This window comes from Anabas testudineus, chromosome 13 (assembly GCF_900324465.2).
Source record: "Anabas testudineus chromosome 13, fAnaTes1.2, whole genome shotgun sequence".
Lineage (NCBI taxonomy): Eukaryota > Metazoa > Chordata > Actinopteri > Anabantiformes > Anabantidae > Anabas > Anabas testudineus.
The window spans coordinates 10428932-10444466 of NC_046622.1; the positions used below are offsets into that span (position 1 = coordinate 10428932).

General features: G+C 40.1%; 1 protein-coding gene across 1 annotated transcript in view; it reads right to left on the bottom strand.

Moving 5' to 3' along the window:
- igsf11 (immunoglobulin superfamily member 11) overlaps positions 1 to 15535 on the bottom strand; it is a 77319-nt gene that overhangs the window by 45682 nt on the left and 16102 nt on the right. Inside the window, exon 2 of the mRNA XM_026365757.1 lies at positions 9751 to 9780. Within this exon, the coding sequence (XP_026221542.1) occupies positions 9751 to 9780 (30 nt within the window). The remainder of the gene's footprint in view (positions 1 to 9750; positions 9781 to 15535) is intronic.

A 15535-nucleotide genomic window follows, 5' to 3' on the forward strand; every position in this document is an offset into this window, starting at 1 on the left:
TGAAGATTAAAGTACGTAAAGGCGATGTGAAGTAAGAGTGATACTTCAGCGACAGAGGAAAACAACACAGCAATATGCTGATGATATGGTGATGAGAAAGACAGAAGATTAAAGTGTAAGAGGAGGAGACTGAGTGCAAAGAGGAGAGAGCAATATTTTGAATGAATAAATAAGCACTGAGGATTGTGTATATCTGTATAAATGACAGCTCTTATATGCCTTTGGTATTCAGAAAAACAAAGATTTTATATTTAAAGCAGCGTACTAAAGCCTCTGGGTGAAGGAAGTAAACAAACCCATTTGTTTGTTGGTCTGTGTTTAAACTCAAGCCAATTTCTTTTTTTATATACCTAGTTCGCCAAATAGTACTTAATGCTATTACACTTTTATTTTAACAAGTCACTATGGGAGTCAAACTATTGCAGTTTCTCACACTGTTGTCATTGTAAACAAAAAGAAAATAAAATACATGAAAATGAAAACATGTATACAGTATGTGTGGTTGTGCAATACTACCGTTTTATGGAGCTCTTATTAGTCATAAAATCTATTTTTATGATGTACTTTAAAAACATGTTCAGTAGGATTTATGTTTTCCTTTTGAAGAAAAGCAGTGGTGGTCATTTGTGATATAATAACATTTAACTAAGTTTAGCTCAGTCAAGATCAGATCGCAAACCTGGTTTGGAAATGCATTACAAACTTCAAACAACAGCGCACATGCAGTCGAGGTCAAACATTCATGTGAGGTAACAAAAAGCAATGCAATGCAAGACATGCAAGTAAATAGGTATATTTTCGAAGCATCTCTATAAGGAAACCCAAAATAATAAAGGTTGTCACACTTGAAAAACACTGTGTCAAGCTTACCTACTAGCATATGTCAGAACATGTGGCTATAATAATGTGATAGCAGTAAGAAAAAAGATAGAAAAGTTTATGATTTACAGTAGAAAGAAACAAAGTGAGGTGGCAAAGAGAGAGCACAGCAGAGTCATGATGACAGAAAAAAAGCAAGACAGTGAGATTATCTGTGACCTTTCAATGTGGTTCTAATCCATACTTTACAACATTGATGCTCAGAGTCAAGAGAGCATAAATCTGCACTGTGACACAGTCTATAATGTAGGAACACTTAGCAGACAAACGAATGGAGGAAACTACTGTGGAGCATGGTAATCTGTCTCTCGCAGGAGGTAGATGTGCATTTTACTGTGAGTCTATGGTCACTAACTATACCAAACATGCATTCAGATTCATTTATGCCAGGGGACAGTGCTCGCCCTCCCCTCTTCACCAAAAAGGCCTGGTGCAATTTATAAAAATATGTAACTCTAGTCATTGAATTTGGAGAGCACTGTGATGAGGGAGAGGATCTATTTGCATCACCAGTCACAACCAAAGGTGTATCCAATGTCTTGGGGGCACGGGGGAAAAGATGAATAAGGGAAGCAGTATAAGACTGGCTCTATATATAGCAGATAATCTGTCATCTCATTTTTGTCATCTCCCTTCCCCTCGTTTTTGCTTTGAGGAATGAGGGATTGATGTTCGGAAGATCAGAGAAAGTAAGGAGGGAATCTTGGAGGCCTGGAGAGAGGAGAATAAGGAGGGAGAGAGCATGTGTATGTGCGTATTGGGAGGAGAAGGAGGGAGCCCGCACCGAGCGACTGATGACTGCTGTTTTTAGAGACCCAGTTGCAATTGGCCAAAGTCCAAACCGAACAGTTGAACTCTCTGAACTACAAGTACAAAGAGAACGTCGAAAAAAGAGTCAAACTATACATCTAACACTTTAGTTTCAAAAGATTTCCGCTGAATCTCGTCCTACTCTGCAAAAATTGTATTTCTTCCCAACCTGCATCACCAGTGCTGCCTGCAGTCAGGGATTTCTACTGTGGATATTGTTTGAACATCGTGTCAGCTCTGACAGGCTGGATTCCCTGGCAGAGAGATCGGCTAGAGACAAATATGCCTTGTTCACAAGCACACACTTACAGTTTCATATTTCAATCCTTATGAGGACACTTACTGACAGAATGCGCTCCCTAACCTCTTACCTTAACGTCCTAGGGTACTTCTTACCTAATTCTAATCAGTGAGGATCAACCAAAATCAAACATCTTCCCCAACTTCCTTGGTCTAAATCACAAACTGGTCCTCACAATGTATAGCCAAAAAATCAAAAAGCAAACACAACACACATACACTTCTGGTCACTTCAAAGCAGAAAAGAGTGGAGTAGACAAAAAGTGGCAAAGAGATTGAGGGAGAGGAGGATGGAGACATGGAAAAATGTGAGCTACCGGTGGTAGAATGAACCAGGGTGAAGCATGGGGAAGATGAAAGAGAGACAGGGAGGGATTGCTCTGCAATCACACGAAGCGCACAGCAGAGAAACCCCACGCAAACACCTGGGGAGTTGAATCGAGAACATTAGCAAGAGATTCGGGAGGCCGGCTCTCGCCCCTTTCGCGAAAGTCCCAACAAAAGCAGCAACTTTTTGCTGAGGGAGAATCCTCACGCTCATAACTACTCATCAGAAAGTCTGTGATGAGTAGCTCTGCAAAAGCTTGCAGGCACGCACTAATACATACAGAAGAGAGAGGAGGATCATTAGAATAACTCAACCATTCATACACGGTAGACAGTTAGCTAGCTAGCTCCATCTAGAAACACTTCCTCTGAATAATTCACAGAGGTGTAAATAAAATATATTCAGTGCCCGTCACCAAAAAAATGAGAAACAAGATAGCTGCCATGCTGAGTAATGACTTCTTCAAGAAGATGAGTTCAGATATGCCATGCAAGCGAATGTGCAACATAAAAAAAAAGACCTTACCTCAAAATTCATTTATTCACTGATATTCAAGAAGGGAGTGTTGCTTGATTTAAAACAGAATAATTCATCAATAAACCTGCCTTTGATAGTGATACTAAAAACATGCCATCTCTCCAAACCTGTAAGAAATCCGTAACAGAAGCAACAAAGATTATGTCCAAACGTGCTGTTGTGTAGCGCTAACTGAGAAGCCTTGTAATCCATCAGACGGAGGTGAGAAAGTGCATTTCTGTTCTTTAATTTTCACAGAATAACAGATGAGAGATGAGAGTTTTTCTCCTACAATGAAAAGTGCAATATTTTTTATTTTTGCATAATGCATGAACGCTATTGCATGGGCCAAATCATACCGCAAAGCAAACAGTCACATAAACAATGGGGTGACGAGCTGTGCAAGCATGTAATGTATGACAGAGCATAAGGAGACATATGGAAAGTGGAAAGGATGAGCAACCAAAGCACTAGTCAGGACAGGATGGATGGACCATAGCTCTTTTCCACATGTCTCATTGACGCTATTAGGTTAACATACTGCGGTTACAGTGTGGTCTGCCTGCCTGCCCAAAATACAACAGAGACTAAGCAGGAATCGTTACACATGAAATCCAATTCCTCACTGTATCTCCTGTAATTATGACACTCACTCCACAGTGGTTGGATTATGGATCATTTTGCTCTGCTTCCTCAAGGGAGCTTCTTCTGGCACACAAGAAAATCTTTCTGTATGCAAAAGGTCAATCAATAGGAAGACCGACCCATTTCCTCTGGTCACCTTTGTGTTTCTGAAATTATGCAATAATAGATTTTTAATAGGTCTCGTGGGACGATGAAACTACCTCAGCATATACAGTATGAGACTATGTCATTCTGCAATCTAATTTAAAAAGCAAGGCGAAAATAATCTTAGCTGTTTCAAAACTTTACATTACAATTTAAACTTTTTTAAAATAAAACCATAGATTCCAAAACAACCCTTCATCCATTCACGGAACATAAATGTGACCTTTGAAGATGTGATTGAAAACACTATTAACCCATGTCACCGTCCATCTCAGGACACTGTTTTCATCTCCTTGGAATTATCTTGGTGCCCAAATGCCAAGGTGGGCAAACTTAAAAGATGTCTTGAGCCCTCGAAGACAGATATCCAAGGACAGCTGCTCCTCCTCTTCCCTCCCTCCCCCCACTCATCGCCTTCCTCTCTCTATCAGTCACAAACTTTTAACTCCCCTATCCCAGCACTACCCTTCCAAACTGACCATATTTGCTAGTCCATCTGTTGTCTGTCCTCATAAAGCACTCTTACTCTCCTCCTTTTCCACACACATTTTTAATTTAATTAACTTACTACTATGAACACTTGTTCCATTCAGGCAACTGAGTGCAGAGTTAGTCGTCAGTCACACAGGCGGGCAGTCTGATATGTATCAGGAGTTTCCTCTCTCTTATTACTCTGACACAACACTTTCTAAATCAGCCACCTGACGGTAACCACTGCCTGAGCGTCAGTGTCTGCCTCATCTCAAACACAGTGAGAGAGGTACTAAAAAGATATCGTGTAATGAAAATACGACACCCTAAAAAACATCTTTGTTAGACCCAGATAATTCAAATCTTAGATCTACAGTGCAAAGAGGAACTGCACCAACCAACCATGTTCCATCCAAAAGTAAAATAAAAGCAACTCAGTCACTGACCTTGTTAAGGACAAACACATGGCTGTTGTCACTTTGTCATGGCCTATATAATGGTAAGTCCATACCAAATTGCCTCTACCCTTTGTACCCAACTCACAGTGTATATCCTGCAGGTCTCAGATACTTAAAGGTGTAATGATTAATGATAGCATTCTTGACAGTAATGAGCAGCGGGACTTAGCTGTGTCCTTTGTCTTCCGCTCCTGTGGCTGACATCTGCCCACCTTACACATGTAGAGAGAAAGTAGTCCGATCACTAGCTGGAGGCTGGGATAACATATTTATGATCCTGGCACATCATAGAACAGATTAGAATAAAAATGTTTCCAGTTCTGTTAAACCCATGTGGAAATGTTGGAATTTCATTTAGCCAGTTAACACATGCTTCTATCCAAAGTAACTTACAAGTGAAGTAATCATGGAGATTTAGATGTTTGATTTTTAAAATACCATGAGATAAATCACATCAGAAAATCTGTGATTTTGTTGAAGACTCCACTTTCATGGCTCTCTGGCCAGAAATGATCTATAATTCTCCACAAGTGAGTGTTTAAAGGCGGTATGGACTTCTTAAGCAGTGGGGTAACCCAAGCCTGTTTAAATGTGGTGGGCAAGGTGCCTGTTGTGAATGACACATTAATGATGTGTGTAATGGCTGGGCTTAGTATGGGTGCATTCACCTAAAGGAGAGCGGACTGGAAAAGCTCCATACTGTGAACAACTGCATCCAACTCCTTCAACTTAGGCTTTGACAGTTTACATAAAATTGACATTTTATCACATTTTGTACTTGTTAGATGAGGAGATCTCACTTTGTTCCTCATGCTGATTTTTCAAGCCACCAAAGTCCAGATGAGAAAGGATCTGTGCTTATCGAAATGGCATCTATCATCAGTAATCAGTTAAGATATCCTAAACAGAAACAGGAAGAACAGCTAGCCCAACTCTGTCCACATTGGGTATAGCAGGTTCTGTGCCAGTATGTTTCTTGGCTGGCGACAGGGATTTTTGTGAAAGACAGAACAAGATTTTCCACATAACATTTCAGAATTTAAAAGACAAACAAAACACCTAGTATAATAAGCATGTGTAAAGAATCTTGTGCCGGCTTTGAGGACAGTGAGTTCAAGGAGAGGTTCATTTAAATTAAACATCTGATCCCTCAGAGGCCCCTCAATAACTACGTGGCATGCACTGTTAATTCCAAGTGGTGTTTGTTTCAACCCTCACCTTCAGCAGGATTATAAAACGCATTCTATAAAATTAAAAAATAACAAATTTACCACGAGGAAAGATGAGTGAAGGTCGCTGATGACTCTACTGTAAGATTTCGTGTGACACTGTGTTAGAAGCCCTCTGGTAGGACGCTGCTCGTATGTCCTGTGCCATTCCACTCATTCTTCAACTCTCATTCTTCCACTCTTCACAACGCTGACCTTTGTCTGTCTTGTAAACAGCAGCTATAGACTGTGTGTATGTGTACAGTATGTATGTGCATTTAGGAGGGAGACTGAAGGGTCAGAAAGAGTATGAGAAAGTAAAAGTGACAGTCCAGAGAAACTCTATCCCCTCACCAGTACATCTTAAAGCACTGTGATGTTAACTGTGCTCAATGCAGCACAGACTTCCCAGGATACCTCATGTCATAAACAAGGTCCAGTATTCTAAAGCAGCCTGGGTTGCTCAGGATAAAGCTGTTAGTATTTAGAAACCATAACTTTTACACAATCATAGACTAGAGAATATAAAAACATATCAAAAGCCACCCCCTTTTAATACCAGTATCCAGTAGATATGCCATAGACAGTTTTAAATTATGGGAGGTTACCTGTCTCATTATTCATACCACACTCCATATAATAACAGGGGTTCACATCTTCTGCTGCTTTCCCAAGTTATTCAGAAATCAATAGTCTTTTTAAACAGTTGTTGCTGTTATGCAGTAAAACTGATCCCATTCTCATATCCTACATTCAAAGTTGCCGTGAAGAGCCTCTCATCATACAGAAAGAGAAGATGCAATGTCATTTAAATACTGGGATAACAGAAGACACTTTAGGAGAGTCTGTCCTGGAAGGCATTCATTGTGAGGCACTTTGTTGTAAGCGCAAAAACGTGTAACAAGTAGTTATATATTAAACATGCTCTTGAAATTCATGTGATGTCTTTCATGTTTTAACCCTTTTTGGGTTACAAAAAGTGGGAGCCAAATCTTCATTCTCTTGCTTTTAAAGTGCTTATCCCAGACTGAAGTTCCCTGTCTCTTTACTTCCTCATCCTTCCATTGTGCTCTGATCATATTATGGGAACTTTTACTACAGGGGTGGTAGTAGACACTTCAGCTTTAAGATCCTCTTTATTATCCATCAACTGTGGACTACGTGTCTAAGCTGATTAGCCGGAGCTGCCTTTTCAGCATTTCAATTAGGAGCATTTTGAATAGTCAAGCAGATTGCAGGCCTTATATTCTTCACTGACATTCATAGAGTGCTACGTGATGTTCAGATACAGTAATCCAAGAAACACATTGTGGCAGTGACGATGAAAGAGCTACAGAAGAAAGACATCACGGCAGCAGAAGCATGTAGTTTGGCATAAATGGCCCAGCTGGCAATTACACTAATGTCACACACACACATATGCACACGCGCATAGTTTACAAGCTTCAGCTACACAAGACAAAATATTAAGAAGTATCATCATTACCATCAAGTAATCTTTGTTTTGAGCAAATCAATTGAAAAGTCTTAAGCTGCAGTTTATTTGTTTTCTTTTTTGTGCCATTTACTTTTATAATTGTGCCGCTGACCATGTGGAGAGACCAGAAATATAAGTAAAACGAGGGTAGAGAGAGAGAGAGAGAGCAAGAGAGAGAGATACCATGCAACAAAGATCTCCTAGAGATCAAACTATGAACTTTGAGGTTATGTGGTGCTTTAATCATTCGGCAACTGCCCGATTTAGTTGTTTTAATACAAGGTAGTAAAAAGTACTGATACGGTTGTCAGTACCCCGGGACGCCAACAGGACTGTGAACATCATAATATCACTGGTCACTGGTTATTTCAGTAAATCTTGCAGAAGAAATGTCCCACATTGAGTTCCTGATATTTGGAAACAACTGAGAGAGGAGGAAGCGTAGGAGGAGGAAATTAAGGAATAGGAGAGGTTGGATGAGGTTGTGACTCCTATCCTAATGGATTTGGGTCAGATGCAGAGCATATTATCTGCTCAGAACGGTGGGGCTATACTGTATGTTCATAGGTAGCGTGAGCTGACATGTACATTTGGAGCGCATGGTTTTGTGATGTCATTAGCATTTTTGCCAAAATATGATGATCTCAGGGTATTATCAGTATCTGTTTAAGGTATCCGGCTTTATCAAATACCCACTTGACACAGGAGTCACAGCCGCGTTTTATCATTCTGACTCTGTCAAACTCTCTCACTGTCACACAAACGAATGCACACACACACGCACACACACACTCAATAATCCATTCAGTCATTGTTAATCCAGCTGTGTGCTGGTAGGGAGATGTCCTGTACATGGATGACAACCATGTCACAGAGGTGCTGATGTCATTGCTGCTGTCGTCAGCCACACAGGGACACATACAGTACATGTGGCTCTGTCAAGGAGAGTAAACTGTGTACTGTGCCCTGGATTTTATAGCATACTGAAGTTCTTTCTGTAGAGATCATCAGCGTCACAAATACATGTGTCTCTTCGCAAAGTGAAGCGTTGTCGTCATGTTCCTGGCTGAATTAATTTGACAAAAAGCTCAGCCTCACTTCTAGTATCAGTCTGAAAATAAGACAGCACAGAAGAGAAGGGATACAGTTGTATACATGTGAGGATTTCTGCAGTAGTCATGTCCTATTTGCCATATAATAAGTGCAGAAGATCAGACGAGCATCAAATGTCTTTCCCCCAGCACCTTAGTGATGCCTGTAAAGGCAAATGGGAGCATTACACATTTCAAATTTGATTTTCTGAGCAAGCAAAATATTTTTTTTACAGTTAGGAGTTTGATCATGAGTCATTTTCTCTTAGCTCTCAACTCTTTAAGTTTAGCTCACAGTGTTTATAATAGGGTCAAATAATACAATGTGTGTTTTATTGTGAAAATCAGTTTGATTCATCAGATATGGAGGTTTAAAGATACCTCAGCAGTACAAACCTGGTGAGAATGCATCTGTCTGTATAATTTTGTTGGTTGCTCTACAGGAGCTGGGTATGGCATGGGTATGTGTGAAAGGAGGAACACAGGAGTGTATAGAGACACTTAAGACAAGACAGATGAAAAGCAAAGGAAGCACAAGGAAGTCACGGTGGAGAAGTAATGAGGATGAAAAAAAAAACACCTATGGGAAAGAAAGAGCAAAGAAGTTGAGTGGTGTAAAGAGATCAAAGATGATCAAGATTGCAAGGCTGAGTGGCAGAGGAAGACGAGAATTACAATAAAAGACGTCCAGCTGGGAGGGATCGCAGAAAAATACAGAGAAAACAACACGAGGAAATGCAGTAAGAAACAAACGACAGTGGCAGATAGAAGGAAAGATACTGACGGCTAAAACGTAGTAGATGAGACAGCAGATGGTGGGGATTATTCTGGACTAAAATACTCTGGGATCTACAGAGGGAAGGCCACAGACATAAACCATCGCAGACTCCATCTGCCAGAAATAGACCAAAAAGAACTGCAGGTCCTCCATCGTCATAATGATCAAATTCTGTAAACATGGCAAAACCACAGAAAAAAAAATTGCCATCCTAGACAACAACAATTACACAGACAAAAAGTACTGATGTACAGCTCAGTTGGAGGAAAAGTTGAGTTCTAGCGTACACATACCAAACATGCATAGCTATGTGTGTTTGTGTGCGATCATTTCTGATACTGTAAGACACTACTAATCCACATTTTATGTTCCCTGTGATCAGGACAGCAGCCTGCTGCACTAAGCAGGGGTGTGAGTGCAGTGAAAACAACAACAAACTGGTTCGCAAATCCCCCCAATAATGCAACTAGATCCATCCACAGACAACCTGAACACACACACACACACACACACACACCAGTGCAGACACAGTATCATGCCTGCTAATAATCCCCATCTCCCCCAGCATGCAGAGTAAAAGAAAGCACAGGAAAAAAAAAAACAGCCAAAAGATTTGGATGTAAGCTGAATACTTTTTTTTTTTACCTTTCCCTGTGTGTAGATCAAACCTTGAACCTGCAAAAAAAGAAGAAAACATAATTACTGTTGTGTTGTGAGTGAGCATTAGCGAGCAGATTCATACAGTGTGCCACCACACTGACAAAGCAATTTGAACAGAAATCAACATTAGCTTCTCTCTGGAGGTAGGCAGAACCCACACCGTGCTCAGTTCCTGTCTGCAGCCTTTCTCAATACTCTGTAATTGCCTATTGAGCCGTGTCAGTCAAGGCTTGTACTTTATGTTCCTCCAACAGCAGGCAATTGTTAGATCATTCTAGTCTCAGCACCAGTATTAGGATGGCAAACGAGTGTGTGTGTGTGTGTGTGTGTGTGTGTGTCGAGATGATTGTTGTCATTTTTATAAATAAACTGAATTCAATTGAACATGTCTGACCAACACTGTGAGGACTAGTTAGAGTTTTCTACCAAGGAAGTGAAAGTTTTCATAAGGAGTCTTCAAACCCTTCAAAGGACTATTTGAAGGCAAAGATATGTTTTTTAGGGTTGAGGCTAACATTAGGTTTAGGTAAAGATTAGAACATGGGGCTTAGGATGCTGTACAAATGTGTGTCTGTGTGTGTGAACATGCATTATTGACTAATTATCTGCCCTGACAGGGGATAGTTAATTAAATCCTGCCATTGGGCGTAGTCATTATTGTGCATGGATGCATTAAAAAAAGTCAACATCAGCATGTGCTAAATACCCGTCACATCTGCAACACAAACATAAAAAGAACTTCTCTTACACACCTACACACACTTACATACACCAGGAGATTTTTGCATCTTCACCTTCATTATCACGTGACTTGTGTGAGTTTGCACAAAAAGTCTGAATGACTTCTCATCACCTTCAGCTGCTTTCCAGCAGGACATGCATCTGAACTAACTTTCTCTTTCTCTGCGTGAGAAAGCAGCTAGATACGACTTTAAGGACATGCATCTGCGAGTGCACCGAATCCGAATACATTTTAATTTAGCCTCTGTGCTAAAATGTTCCTCAATGCTCACTGGCCACAGAAGACGTTTCAAAAAAATACTTTCCATCTTCATTTTGATACATAATAAATAATGGATTTACTGGGATTTTAATTAATGTTTTATATGCTTCTCATTGCCAAACTGTTCCCACCAACCCTGCCAGAAGTAAACTTCCCAAAACAACATTTTCCCCCCAAATTCCCCAAGCTACTCTGCCCTCAATTACTGATTTCCTCTCTAAAGGTGAACCAACCAGCTTATGTCTGCTAGATGAAAGACCTGTTGCCTAGATGGTTTGTACAAGCACTAACAGATGCTTGCTACAGCTGCTGCCTGATAACAGAATGTGTTCTGCTACTGTCCAGCACTGGCTGCAGATTGATAAGTGATTATGAGCTTGAATTTCTTTACCTTCATTGAAAGTACTTTCTTTTTTCAATGCAGAGTTTTCTGTCATTACTCAACACTGAGCTTACCTCAGTCAGATCTTTTGTTTATTTGTTTAATTAGTAAATTAACCACTTGTCATACTTTAAAATTTCAAACCACTTGATATAATTTCAAACTTCAAACAATCACTTTTTTTTTAATGTAAAACACTGCTTCATTGTTCTGAATCACAGTTCCACTGTACCATCACAATACGAGACACTGGCACTTACTATCTGCTGTCTGTTGAAAACCTTTTGATTCTCTCAGACCGAGCAGAGACTGACCTCCCAGACTAAAGGATCGCAGGAAACAACAGGAGGTTCTCTGGCATACAAATGAACTTTACAATTTGCTACTCACACACTTACATGGCTACTTCTACAAGTGCATATCTGGGTTTATGCACCCACAAAAAATGTATACAAAATATATTCACTCACTGGACCACATTTAGCTCATCAGCCTATGTATCTGTCCTTATTCTACACCGGTTATACTTAATCCAGGTCTAAATCAACTAAAGGGTCTCAACGATGCATTTAGTGACAAAAACAAGCACACAGCGATAATCTTCCATATTTTCTGCATGAGCTGGCGGGTCGGGCAGAGGTGTGATGTTGACACTTTGCCCGGTTGATCCTTTTCAGCTGCTGACATTCGCAGGCATTCACACTACCTGCCACGGATGCCTAAAGTGTTGTGTACTTGGAGACGCAGAGGAGCAATCATTTTATTTTAGTTGTTACACAGCAGTGCCTGACCACTCACATTCAGGTCTGCCAGCTGGAGCAAAGGCTCATGGGAAAGAGGGAGTCTGGGTTGAAAGAAGAAAAAAAAAACTGAGAAAAACAAGGGCTGCACATACTATTATTTCAACTGTTAATACATCTGCCATAAAGAAAATGTCTGAATAGAAATTACGCAGATGTATAACAGCCTGGATGGAACAGCAATGCACGACTGAATCTAAATCATTTCTGCGGCAGTGGTTGGATAACACCTTCTCTGCCAGGAATACATGAGTGATCAGCGACTATCAACGCAATAAGTGTCTTATTAATGTGTGGAAAGTGATATTTACGGAGTAACTGTCAGCTAAGAACAAAGGAGACCAATAAACATTTGACATGTGAGCAGCGGGGTATATATTTCCTGGCCTGAATGCCATTAAGCTCTTTCCTTCTCTCTAAAATGGTGTAATTAGTCACTGCATGAGCCAACCCTGAGCAGGTTCTATTCAATCTCAACATCTCTCAAGCACTTTACAGAAAATTTCAAACCATTACCCAAGCTCAACAATTGACGGAGGCTGCCAAGCACCTTCAAGGGAATGTCAGTTTCCATGGAGACCAAACCTACCCCCAGCTGTAGCCCCCCACTCTCCCAACACAAATATAAAATGGTGAAAACCCATTGACAGCCAGATATCACAAATCTCTGCAATTCTCTCTCATGCACCGTCTTGGCCTTTCTCTCTGTCTAACATCACGGTTTGTGTTAATCTATGCGTCTTTGTTCTCAGTTCAAACATCTGCCTCTGTGTTTACCCATGTTGGTAACTGCTCATTTTGCAGTTCTTTGGCAGTTTCCTTTGGACTGCTTTGGGAATAAATAAAAAAGTAAGAATGAATTTTTGTTGGAAACTAACGAACAAAGTCAGAGTATACATACTTAGAGCTGAACAAAGAAATGTAAAGCACCAGTGGCAGTACGTGATTTATGGCCTCATAGCATATTCTCAAATGATCATAGTACATATGTATGTGAGAGGGTGGAAGGGTCGGTGGTAGTGACAAATGCACAGATAACTCATGTGAGCTATAGTGCATTTCAGAGTCTACTAGTTGTTTATTTTTCTCAGCATTACTGGTTTTGTTCACTTCCACAGCTCTCAGTGCAGCAAAGACTGATAGGCCCGCTGTGCACTGCACATGCAGCATCATTTGTGAAGAACAAAACTACTACTAATGATGATACTGTGGCCTGTCGTGTTATTAGGCAAAGTTTGGCATGTATCAGTCCTGGAATGTAGGTTGCTTACTACTGCAATAAATGTTTATATCTTGTCAATACATTATAATATAATATAAATATAATAGAAGAATAAAATAATACTGTACTTACAATGACACACGTGCACAATGTGGGACCTCATTTCTTATATAAAACAATAACATATATTCATAACTATATTAAGCTGGATGATAAACATACTGGATCACTCCAATGCTAATTTTCATCCTTTTTTTATAATAACTTGCAGCTCTTTAGTTTTCTCTGTAGTGTAATGATGTAGATTCACCAGCTTTTTATTCTTCTACTCAGACCACAGTGATGCCACTAAAACAAATCACTCTGGGGCTCCTTTAATTTTTCCTGCACTCCTGAGGACTATTTGAGTAGCGAAAACAGATTTTACTGCTAAATCTATACAGGCTGTTAAGCGTGCAATGGCTAAGCCACAATGAATATGGCCTGCGTTGGTGTAAACGTTACCTTTTGGTCAGCTAAAGCAACATTCTTAATAAAATAACTGTATATACATTGGCAAGAAAAAAATATGTGAATCTTTTAGAATTTCATGGTTTTCTGCATTAATTTCTCATAAAGTGTATCTGATCTTCATCTAAGTCATAAGTATTAACAAATACAATGCGCCTAAAATAATACCACAAAAGAAATTCTGATTTTTAATGTCTTTATTGAGAACAACCATAAAACTGAAGCTGAAACTCTGCAGAAGTTGAGTGATGCCACAGGACAATGACCCAAAACACCAAAGCAAGTCCACAACAGAATGGCTTCAAGAAAACAAAATCTGCCTTTTTGAGTGGCCAGGTAAGAGCCCAGACCTCAACCCAATAGAGATGCTATGGAACGACTTGAACAGAGCCACACATGAGACGTCCAAATAATATGACAGAGCTAAAGCGGTTCTGCAGCAAGAATGAGCTAAAATTCCTCCTAAACAATGTGCAGGTCTGATCAACAGATACAGGAAGCATGTGGTTGAGGTTATTGCTGCCAAGGGGGTCAACCAGTTCACATACTTTTCCCACTATCACTATGAGATTTGTATGGTTTTATGTTATCAATAAAGACAAGAAATAGCAGAATTGTTTTGTGTTATTTATGGCAAATTAATGCAGTCAGTAATGGTTCACATACTTTTTCTTGCCAGCGTTTGCATCACTCACAGTTTTATTGGTATCTTGGTGAAAGGAAACAAAAAAACAAACAAAAAAAATAGTAAAGAAAACAGACACTGAAGAAATGTAGCTTTGGTGAATAGAGGTATGTGACTTCCAGAGGCAAACCTACACTCAGTTGCCAAAAGATGATCACCAGCTAGTGAGCAGTAACGTTGGAGATGCATGCCCAAACAAACTCCCGTGGGAGGCGAAGTGCCTCTTAAATCCACACAATCTTCATTTTTAAAAAACACATCCTTGGCATATCTTCACACATGATTTTGTGACCCACGGTGTTCACACCTGATTCTCTCCCCTCCTGAGTCTTAATCAAGTTGTTTGTTTCATAAAAGCTTCATTAGTTTGTTCCTTTGATTGTGTAGGTGCGAATGCCTCAGAGTGAGAGTGTGTGCTCACTCATGTGTACTGTACGTATTTTGCATTCAAATGCACACTGGCCTTAAGAGTGGAATGGGAAAAACACACATAACAAAAAGCCGTCATGACTTCATCATATTGACAATTTGGGGAATGCAGGTCATTACAATGCAGGCTGCAGTGTAGAGGGTGTTTCCTTTTCCTTTATGGAGAATGATTTGTTTGTTTTACGTTCCAGCTCTCTAGTCTCTCGGGCCCTAACCTACATTACAGTACAAAGCTGTATTAATCATGGATGATCAGACCTTTTAATATTTCTCATATAAAATGAATCTACATGTGAATAAAACAAATGAAGAACTGTGTTCAAAAACACTGGATATCTATTTTGGGCAGAAATTATATAATACTTGAAGACTACCAAGTGTGTGGCCTGCCCGGGTCTATTTTTGCCCACTACCCTCCTATTGGATCCATCCATTTTCTGCCACTTAAGCAGAAGCAGGTCATGGTGGCAGCAGGTTCAGCAAGGTAATCCAGATGCCATCTTTTCTAGCAATGCCTCCTGGGGAAACTCAGGCCAGATGAGATACAGTATATCATCTCGCCAGTGTGTTCTAGCCTTGGGTCTCCTACCCTGTGGGGCATGTCAGCAATGCTTCCAGTAAAAGACGTCCTGATGAGAATCCTGAATCACTTTGAATGGTTTCTTTCAATGTGAAAGAGCAGCAGCTCTGGTCCCACTGTATATCTTCTTGAACATGTCTTACTTGATGGCTTCTTCAC